This window comes from Rasamsonia emersonii (genome assembly GCF_000968595.1).
Source record: "Rasamsonia emersonii CBS 393.64 chromosome Unknown ctg1118621762106, whole genome shotgun sequence".
Taxonomy (NCBI): domain Eukaryota; kingdom Fungi; phylum Ascomycota; class Eurotiomycetes; order Eurotiales; family Trichocomaceae; genus Rasamsonia; species Rasamsonia emersonii.
The window spans coordinates 198-10,525 of NW_013562637.1; the positions used below are offsets into that span (position 1 = coordinate 198).

At 51.1% G+C, this 10,328-nt stretch overlaps 5 protein-coding genes across 5 annotated transcripts; 3 read left to right on the forward strand and 2 right to left on the reverse strand.

Moving 5' to 3' along the window:
- Positions 1 to 434: 434 nt before the first annotated feature.
- T310_9360 (uncharacterized protein) lies at positions 435 to 1,064 on the forward strand (the record flags this gene model as incomplete). The annotated part of the gene is made up of 1 exon (XM_013468175.1): positions 435 to 1,064. One exon carries the CDS (start codon positions 435 to 437, stop codon positions 1,062 to 1,064), a length of 630 nt encoding a protein of 209 aa, XP_013323629.1.
- A 609-nt stretch (positions 1,065 to 1,673) lies between these two features.
- On the forward strand, positions 1,674 to 2,066 carry T310_9361 (uncharacterized protein; the record flags this gene model as incomplete). The annotated part of the gene is made up of 3 exons (XM_013468176.1): positions 1,674 to 1,786; positions 1,850 to 1,900; positions 1,934 to 2,066. The coding sequence occupies 3 exons, from the start codon at positions 1,674 to 1,676 to the stop codon at positions 2,064 to 2,066; spliced, it is 297 nt and encodes a 98-aa protein (XP_013323630.1).
- Positions 2,067 to 2,411: 345 nt separating this feature from the next.
- On the reverse strand, positions 2,412 to 4,208 carry T310_9362 (uncharacterized protein; the record flags this gene model as incomplete). The annotated part of the gene is made up of 6 exons (XM_013468177.1): positions 2,412 to 2,611; positions 2,662 to 2,876; positions 2,962 to 3,246; positions 3,304 to 3,624; positions 3,683 to 3,962; positions 4,031 to 4,208. 6 exons carry the CDS (start codon positions 4,206 to 4,208, stop codon positions 2,412 to 2,414), a joined length of 1,479 nt encoding a protein of 492 aa, XP_013323631.1.
- A 1,187-nt stretch (positions 4,209 to 5,395) lies between these two features.
- T310_9363 (Isoflavone reductase family protein) lies at positions 5,396 to 6,434 on the reverse strand (the record flags this gene model as incomplete). The annotated part of the gene is made up of 3 exons (XM_013468178.1): positions 5,396 to 5,610; positions 5,686 to 6,280; positions 6,333 to 6,434. The coding sequence occupies 3 exons, from the start codon at positions 6,432 to 6,434 to the stop codon at positions 5,396 to 5,398; spliced, it is 912 nt and encodes a 303-aa protein (XP_013323632.1).
- Positions 6,435 to 8,422: 1,988 nt separating this feature from the next.
- Positions 8,423 to 10,328, forward strand: T310_9364 (Homeobox transcription factor; the record flags this gene model as incomplete). Its single annotated transcript, XM_013468179.1, has 4 exons — positions 8,423 to 8,601; positions 8,672 to 8,783; positions 8,857 to 10,076; positions 10,229 to 10,328. Coding segments are annotated over 4 exons (1,611 nt in total), but the record flags the coding sequence as incomplete, so codon positions are not given.

Here is a 10,328-nt window from a genome sequence, read left to right on the forward strand (position 1 = left end):
ATAGTTGTGGTGAAATTTGACTGTGAAGCTGTATGATGGTGGGGAAGTGTCCGACTAGGCCATTTGTCCGACTAGGTTATAGATCACGTTATACAAACTAAATTTCTCACGAAAAGTTTCTATTTCTTCCATGCCTTTCTGTTCTCTTGCCTTTCTTGGTTTTCCGTGATGACAATTCCTCTGGAGGAATTGGTTCATTATTAATTAGCAATTAGTTGCTTAGAAATTATTTTCTCTTACGTGTAGTTACTGTTCCAGCTGAGAGATGTATATATAAACTTGTAGACCTACCAGGCAGTACAGTCGTTCTTTCTATCTACATCTACTCCTGACACAGACAACATACCTAGCCAGAACTCTCATCCTGCTCCAATTTAATCAATTTTCTTCTTCTGATCAACCTACATAATCTACTTACGTGTCACATCACCACCATGAGTGCAACAACAGTCAAGAAAATCGCCATCATCGCAACCAGCACCCGCACGCCGCGCGTCGGTCCCAGCGTAGCAGCATGGGTGCATGACGTGCTCCAGCAGAACAAGGACAAGAACAATAACGACAACAATTCTACAATCGAGCTCCACCAGCTCTCCGTCGCAGACTTCAACCTGCCCGTGTTCGACGAGCCCGTGCTCCCGGCCAACGTACCTTCCAGAGCGAGTTTCACGCACGAACACTCCAAGCGCTGGAGCAGCGCCATCGCGCAGCATGACGGGTACGTCCTCGTGATCCCCGAATACAACTACGGCGTGGCGGGCGGGACCAAGAACGCGATCGACTACCTGTACAACGAGTGGATTGGCAAGCCCGTGCTGGTGGTCAGCTACGGCGTGCAGGGCGGGAAGGGCGCCTCGCGCCAGCTGAGCGAGATCCTGGAGGGGATGAAGTTGAAGGTTGTGCCGACGAGGCCAAACTTGGCGTTTAAGGGCGGGCTGGGCCCGGATGCGTTTGCGGCCATGAATGAGGGCAGATTGGGTGAGGAGACGAAAGCCGAGTGGGAGGCGGGTGATGCCAAAGAGCAGGTTTTGCGCGGGTTTGCAGAGTTGAGGGAGTTGCTGTAATTGTTATTTGATTCTATCGTATCTGACCGGTCTTGATATCTGTCATGTTCTGGCTTGATATAGACCGTCCTGACACTAGCCTGTATATATCATTAACCAAGTAAATAAATGTGGAAAAGAATCGCGTCAGCAGAACTAGATATCTCAGAGATTGGAGGGGGTCAGGAACTCTTTTCTTCTAACTTCAAATTCCACGCTTCAATTTTTTTTAAAAAGAATAAAAAAAGGCAACTGTGAACCAGACAGAGGGAGCTGTTGCAGCGGATCCTTATTAAAATAAATAATGCTGGATAGTGGATACAACATTAGCCCATTGAGTTGGGTTGGGTTGGGTTAGGTTGGTGCATGCACGCCATCATGTCTCATATCCCAATGGGGTAATTGGTCAACATTGCAGAAGAACAAGGTTGGTGCCCGTATATGCATGTACCTGGATAAGCATAAATAAACAAAACTGCGATTTTGGGGAACAGTTCTCAGTCGTGTCGTCATGATGCGGGCTCGAGCGAGCAACTCTTCATGGTGATTCGTCTCTGCCTAGGTACGTACCTGTATCCATAGATTCGAGCATCTGCCTAGCGGAGCCTACTAACCTTGCAAGCTATCGACATGTGTCTACCTATCTATCCGCTTACTGGACTGCTATTTTTGGATCTTGAACGCCCCCTGAGACTCGATCAAGGAACCTCGATCTATGCCGCCCTCCGTGCTGTAGCTGGTAGGTATGTAGCTTTAGAATTCGAGATGTACACACATACATACAGTATAAAGTATACTATACACAGCCAGTATACACAGTGCGACATGGAAAAAGCTCACGAAAAGAAGAAAAAAAAGTATATACAAAGACAATGTTGGCAAAAAAAAAGATTTTTCTGGACTAATGGGCGCCTTCCAGTTGCCTCCGTCTGGTTTGTCCTGACCCATCAGCCAGGCCTCTTCAATGGGAATGCTAGTGAGATGACCGGGAGACAATACCTGCTGGGTACCTACAACAGGTAGACGGCCACCTTGACCACTAGACTAACAACCCTGAAGTTACACTGACTGTCCCTTTTTCACCGTATATAAACCCCTCTCAGGACCTCTGGACCAGTCAGAGGCGTCCAAAGTCGCCAGTTCGACTCGCACTCGAAGCTGGACCCTGACCTGGCCAGGCTTTTTTTTTCTTTCGTCTCTTCCTCAGCTGACTCATTCACTTGACTCGCTCACTCACTTGCTAACTCTTCCAGGACTGTGCTGCCTGGCTCCCTCACCTTGTCTGGTTCCTGTTTCTTCCTCGTCGTCGCGTCATAGCATCCCCACCTCAACCCGGATATGATGTACAGTACCAACAACAGTCCATTCTCACGCAACTCGCTCTGCATGTACCGTCTCCGCAGACTTCCCCTCTTTCTGGTGAATGTTAAACACGTCCACCTCACTATTGAGATCTTCAGGCAGGGTGCCCAATGCTCTGCCACCGAAGAGCAGATCGATCTCTTCCAGAGACTTCTGCTTGGTCTCCTTGAAGAAAAAGAAAATAACAGGAAGCGTCACGCAGACGTCTGCTTACAGGTCAGCAGACACTCCCATCACAGTGCGAACTGCGACTTACTCCATCCAACAAAGACGAAATAGTACCTCCATTGCAGATGGCCAAGGGCAATCGGTGAGACCTGCGCCCACAATGTACTCACTGCCCAGTTGCCGATTCCGGTCGCGAAGGCGCTTCCCTTGCCTCGAATCTGCATGGGCATGACTTCGGCCATGTAGGTCCTTTTGCGAATCGTCAACTCGTTCATCCCTATTGTTTCACGAGAGGGCTGGTGACTGTACATACCAGCTGCAGGGACCAAAAGATAACGAAAAGATTACAGTGACGCAGAAGATGAAGAAGATCCCTCCGATACTGTACCCGATCCGTGAGCCGTCTGGATTTCTCGAGTTCAGAGCGGCTTCGCAGATCAACGCAATCGTCAGACCAATGGTCCCGAAGAGCATCGGTCGACGACGGCCTACGCGGTCAGAGAGGAATATGATGAAAAGGAAGTTGGTCAGCGGTCCTATGCAGTTGTAGATCCCTGCCACGAGGGTGTTACGGTGCCCAGTGATCCCGAGCGCGTTGTACATGATCGTTTGGTAGTAGTTGATGACGTTGACTCCGGTCATCTGAGTGAACACTTGTACTGCCACGCCGTGACTGACGCACGCAGGTTAGCAGGTCAATGAACCGAGCCAGAGAGAGGGAGAAACGTACAGCAATCGTGTCCGCCACTGCGGTACGCGAAACATGATAGTCCAACCGGGGGCTGTGATTGCCTTCTCCGCCTCAATTGTCGCTTTGATCTCGGTATATTCCCGCTGAATCCACTCCTCGTTGGAACCGTTGAAATGCAGCTTTCTGAGCACCTTCATAGCCTCTTCATAACGCCCCTTTTCGATCAGATGTCTTGGCGACTCGGGCAGGAAGAACATTCCCACGGCGAGAATCAGGGCAGGGACCGTTTGAAAGGCCAAGGGAAATCGCCATTGAAACTGGCTGGTATCCGGCGCATGGAGTGATCCATACCCGACCCAGCTGTCGAAGTAGCAGTTAGTCCTGACTGACCGCAGAGAGAAAAACAAGGACACCTTACGTGCTGACGATAAATCCCACCCCGATCATCTGCTGCGCCAGCCCGATAATCAGACCGCGGGATCGTGGATGCGCGTATTCAGCCTGAAGGATGGGCACCGCCATGCTCAGGAGGCCAACCGCCCAGCCAGCCAGGATGCGGCCCACCAGAATCATGGCCAGATTCTGCGCGGAGGCTTGAAGGATCGCCCCGACTAGACAGATGAACGCACCCATCTGGATGGTGAATTTGCGGCCGAATCGGTCCATCGTAAGGCCGCCCTGGAGAGCGCCAATTGCCGCTGCATTGTCGTCAGCATAGCCCCTGGACCGGGTTTTTCTCTCCTTTTCTTTTTGGACCATCACTTACCACCCCCGGAGAAGGTACTGTTGATTGCTCCTATGATGGCAGACGTCTGATCAGTGTTAAAGTAGGCCAAGAAGTTCGTCGATTCAATCACATCCGTCATGACGCCCGAGTCATATCCAAACAGGAACGACCCCGTGGCCGTGAAGACCGCCAGGGAGACGGTTAAGGCTCTGCCCATGTCGAGCTATCGATATTCTATGCAATGCAATGCAATGACGAGTGAAAAGGACAATGCAGTTCTGTTGTTCATAGGCTCTCCTACTCAAGAGAGACAGGCTTCCAGGTCTTTTTTTTTCTCGCTTTTATATTATCAATGGCAATGCACTCCGGCTAGGCGGGGTTTTCCCAAAAATCGAACTGACAGGGTATGGAAAAAATTGTCCGTTGCTGACCACGCCACAGCAGCAGCCCAAGGCAACGCTGATAACTCGCATCAGCAGAAGAGCTAGCCATTATCGCTGACCGGGCAAGTTCGTGTCGTGTTATAATCGATGGTAGTTGGTTAGGGCGCCGAAGAATTCTCTTCCCCGGAAGTCAGGGGAGAAAGGCTTGGAGAGGGGTAAGGTTCAGTGAGCCAGGGGCCAGGAATCGCCTTATTGGTGAGCTTCCCCGCGGCTGGGCACCGGACGCCCCGGAATTGATTAATATTATTGATTATTTTATAACTAATTTATCGCTATTATTAACTTTCCACATCGTCGACGTCTGGGCACAGACCTCTCTCCACGACATGTGATTAACGGCCGTGCCAGTTCTTAGCTGAAACAAACCGTTTCTTGCCCTAACCCGAGTCAGATCGAACATGGCGTCCGCTCCACGCATTGGTCAGCCCGGCATGCATACGGAGTACACTCACGAGTCTGGGGATATACTACGGCTTGTTAATATACCTGAAGTGTGATTCATTCTTGAGAGGATGCACCAGAGGAGGTGCCCATTTGCATACTAAGCTGAAAATTGTGGACAGTCTTAATTCAGACGGCTCGGTCCGCATCTCACCAAAACCGCCATGGCTACATACTAGTGAGAACGAAGGAATTCGAGGTCGCAAGTCAAGAAGAATCGGATATATCATCCTAAATTATCAGAGTGGTCATGCGTGGTGATTTGAGTAAAATTTTTTTTATTTATTGACAGTCTGCTGTTTCTATGAAGATAACATAGTTGATCGATTATAGGTCGTTTTGAGGCTGAATTTCATGGTATAAAATGCCCGAAATTTATCATAAAATCATGATCTGCTGCAAGCTCTGCCAAAAGGAATGTCATGATATCCACTTCTCAGCAAAGACTGCAGAATGTCGTTCTCCAACATCTTTCTGACTTCCTGCGACCCGCGCTAAGAAAGTCGAAAGGAAAACGTTCTTAAGACCACGCAGCATACAGCCATTCCCCAAATCTTTTCGGTTGGATGTTGACCAGATCGTTGAGGTTTGCGTCGCTGAAATCGTAGCGTCCGGTCGAGGTCGCAATCAAGTGATGAAGACGCCACTGCTGGGTCACGTTACCGGTTGCGACAGCGTATGAAAGGCTGGTCCAGAGAGTGTCGGGCGTGTGGATCGTCCGGTGAAATGGAGCACCTAGATACATGCACAGGTACAGATGATGGTTATTCTAGAGTATCATGCTGTCACGAGGAAGGAAGTCAGACTCACCACACATGATCTCTGCCGTTTTGACGACCTCTCCTACCGTCATACGCTCTCCGAACATGCGGAATTCGTTCGGCCACTCCGGCAAGTCCAACGCCGCGACGACGAAGCGTGCCACGTCCTCCACGGAGGTCATGCAAATGTGCACCTCCTGGCCCGAGGAATTGTGATAGGGGATCTGTGCAGTCCTGTGGCGAATGTCCATGAGGTAGTCTCCCTCCCCTGAGATGTTCGTCCCGTGCCCGAGCTGGAGAGCCGCCATGCCCCCTGGGCCGAACCGCTCGTAGAAAACTCCACATGCGAAGACTGTGTACTCCATTCCGGAGCTTCGAAGTTGGTGCAATCTGGTGAGGGCACTGCTCTTCCCGCGATCGAGGATGTCGCCTGAGGGCCGCACGGCCGGCGTGCCCTCGAACTCGGATGGCACGAAACGCCGGACGTGGACCTGGGCGGCAGCTTCGATCAGAGAAAGCTGTGCCTGTCCTGAAACCGTGGAAATGACCGTGTCGACCCCAAAGAGCTTATAGCGAACGTCGTTGGGATGGTTGTAGTCTACTGGGAGAACTTGCCAGCCTTTGGCAGTGAGACCTGGATTGGGCTGCCAATGCAGTCAGTCAGCCATGGCTAGGACAACTGCCGGTCTAACTTACGTTCCGTGAGAGGAAAAAGAACTGATGACATGTCTGCGTGGATAGATAGTGAGCAATGTACTGCGCAAGACCGCTGGTTCCCGCAAGGGCAATTTTTATCATGGCAACTGATAGCGCACGCGAACAGGGTTGATATTAAAACTAAAGCAGTAAATAGAAAAGTGTTTGTGGTAAGAAATGAATAGGAAAGAATTGCAAACCAGGCCACTTGCGGATGAGAAAGCCGTTTTCTTTCCTTGATCAGATTCTAGACCCTCGTCTAGATAAGTTGACAGAAGGCTGTGCTGTAAGGGCACATGCGAAGCCACAGCACGCAAAGCCATACATATATAACACGGCACTTAAGGACCATCTCCCAAGAAACTGTGACTGGAGCCTGCTGCTAAAATGCAGATAGAGCCTCAATCTGAGAAAATGACACCTTGTCTACACCGGCTACCAGTCACGCGCAACGAAAGATCTCCGTTGTGCCTGTTTTGCTGTCTTCAGTTAGCCAGGCACCAAGATTGCCTACTGCTGCCTAAGTTCATATAGGTGTGTTATTTGCACAAGAAGCACTTGAAGGGAGTGATGTCGAAGTCTCTGTCGAGTAAGAGACAGAACTCCTCAGGGGCAGGGATTACACCCAGTCTCCCTCAAAGGGGCCAGAGTAGCTATCCAACCGGTCAGATTCGGCCTGTACAACGGCATTCAATCAGTCCAACGGCGGGACTTCCGCACATGTCCAACGCAGGTGTGGTGGGCCACCGCAGGACGGGGGAAACGGTCACACTAGTTTCCACGAAATTCGGTGGAAACGCTTCTCCAGGCCCTCTGACCGGTGTAGAGGCAAGGCTGAGTCCAATCGCCCGCGTTGGACAACAAAACCGTTGTCGACTTGCTAAGCCCCAACATTGATGCAACGCTCAGAGGCGTGCGGCTAAGCCTTGATATTAGTTTTGATCGGCGACTGTCAGCTACTCCTGCGTCGGTTCAGGCTTTCAGCCCTGCCCATGGGCCCATGGCGGATGGTGCCAGTGGCGGTCTGACGGTGGGTCATCATCAGCCGCATAAGATACGCAGCAGCGTGCCGGAATTCAGACCTGACAGATCCAAAAGCGTTGGCCCACTCTAGGTTGCATGGGGAAATGCGGGAAAACATAACTATACGAGCATCATGAAGACGACGGCGGTGATCTGTCAAGACAGTTGGCGATGCTGTTGCCTGCAGCTGTAAGACGTTCATGTAGTAGCCATCATCGAGAATAATGCAGCCATCCAAAGCCACTTCAGCCGCCAGGTGGATGTTGGTCATGTGACCATTCAGTCACGGGATCTCGCGTTTTGCACGTGGAGGCGCGAATCTCGCCAAGTCCAACGCGTCTGCAGGATGACGGATGACGCTTGCGGAAGAAGATTGAAGATCGACGTTCCCACGCGAGCATTCTCCGAGCACAGTGCATGCCATCTGGCAGATCGAGCATGAACCTTGAGAAAATCAGAAGCAGCACGTAGTCAGAGGATGCTCTGTTGATAAGTAGAAACTTGCCTGACCAATTCTCAAAGGCTGCCGGGAAAAATCCGCTGGAAGTCCACGGTGAAAGAGCTCGCTTTTACAATTGTGATAACAGTTGGATGGCTCATTGATCAGTAGCAATGACAGGTGTCTTCTGTGCCATGTATCTAGGAGATGATTTTGACTCTTGGAGGGAGACCAGAGTGAGGGGTAATTAGGACCCGCTGATCCGACGTTTCGATTATTATCTGTCCTTGAGAATGTCGCGTAAAACCGTTATTCATGGAAGCAGATTGCTTTCAGCAGACGAGGCAGCAGAATTCCGCAGTAAATGAAAGAGAACCGCGTTGGAAAGATTTCAGACCGCGTCGTGATTCGTGAAGCTAGGCGCGGGTCCTACACTTGGTGGCCCGCCGCGATGTCCCCATAGATCCCGGCATCGATGCACGGTGCCCCCATCCGCGTGCAAACCGCGACGACGCGATACATGCGAGTACTCGCACGTCTACCTCGTCCAAATCTTTTTCTTTTTCTTTTTCTGTATTCTTAGTTTGTCTTCATCACATCAAACCTGACGTGTTTTCTTATTGTGACTATGTCTGTTCCCGAACCATCTGTCACGACCAATTCTTCATCTCCCCCGCAGAGCAATGTATCCGAGTCTTCGACTCCCAGCTACGCATTTCTCGTTCACTCGCAGAAGACATTGACCCAGAATCTACCTCCTCGAGTGGACAATAAGTTATTGGCACGTCAGAAGCGGCGGCGAACGAGGTATTTCCGCGCCCCCATGCTGAGTTAGGGCATCGTCCATATACTAATGGCATCCTGGTTGGGCTCATAGTCCCGAGGACCACGCGATCCTTGAGGCCGAATATCAAAAGAATCCCAAACCTGACAAAGCTGCGCGAGCCAGTATAGTCAGTCGGGTTGCCTTGGGGGAGAAAGAGGTGCAGGTACGCGTATCAGGACGCGCATACGTATTTCTTTACCGTTTTCTGATTTCTAACCATGTCACGCGTTGATCAGATATGGTTCCAAAACCGCCGACAGAATGACCGCAGAAAATCGAAGCCTCTGCAGCCCCATGAACTTGTCGCACCCCGTGCCGCAATGAACAACTCCACTGCCCCGAGTGGGAACGACAACGGAACGAAGGAGCCGCAGTCATCGAGTGGAAGTGACCAGACCGACGAACATGAGCATGCGATTTCCGGGAATGGCAACAAAGAAATTGATACGTCATCCAAAGCCGACGCAGATAGTGACGCTCAGTCAGGGGACAATGGAAATGTTGCGAGTTCACAGCCAAACGTCGAGCTGGTTTCGTCGCACTCGCAGCCAGAAGAAATGAACAATGTCCAATCTGGACAAGAACGCGAAAAGACAGAAGGATCGTGCGCTCAATCGAGCAACAGGAAGCGACCATTCTCAAATATGCATGAGGAGAGATTCGATCAGAAAGAAGGACCCGACGCTAATGGTCGGGCGCATGTCAATGACCTCAAATCTCCGCCATCGCTGCGAATATCCATGTCATTCGACGGCGAAGCGATGGTGCGGAGAGAAGGTGAACCCACTCCGTCACCTCCTAAGGCTCGCACTGCAGTGAGGATCTCTATGTCGTCAGACGGCGAGGCTTTGATTCGCACCGAAGACGAGCCCTCTCCGTCAAAGAACCGCATGCGATTATTTTCCACCCGCGCTCCACGACTGCCTGGCCTGAGAAGAAGCACCAGTGCCATTAACTTCCCTGTATCTAGACCAGGTTTCCTCGAAGGAGACAGCAAGCCATTTGGGAGATCTCGTGATTCTCGCACGTGGGAATTGTACTGCGACACTGACGCAAGAAGTGCTTTGTCAACTCCATCCAGTTCCCAGAGCGTACCAACAGGTGGTACACCGGGTTTATATCGAAGACACCGATCCCTGACTCGAAGCTCCTTCTCAAGGCCCAACATTTTGACACCACGGCCTGAACTCCTCAACCAGGGGGCACCTGTTGAGGGTTCCGGGGAGAAGAGAAGGAAGCTGTCACGTGCGGTCTCGTCCTTGGGGAGATTGGAGTCCAGTCAAAAGGTCGATACCTCTCAACAGCCAGTGAAGAAAGGACTTTCCACGTCTGGATCCTTTAAAGAGAGCGAAGAGGACATCGAGTGGCAGTTGGGTGATTATTATTATTATTATTATTATTATTATTCAAGTTTAACGTCCATACCGAGCCTTTCGGCTATGACAGACCCCGAATCGTGGGCGACGCCCCTATCTAGTCTCTAATTCCCCTCTTTGACCATTCTGGACCTTTTCCTCGCCCCAAACCGCCTTATTGCGCAGGGCTTTTGGGCATTATGTATGCCCTCCTTGGTGTTATCACTGAATGGGTGTCACCTGCCTGCTGCAGGCCACCCTCCCCTATTATCCCTCCCCCTCTCGTTCTGCCTCCTCCAAGGCCTCCAGCCCCCATTCATCATCCCTATGAGCCCTATCCACTGCCCGTACCT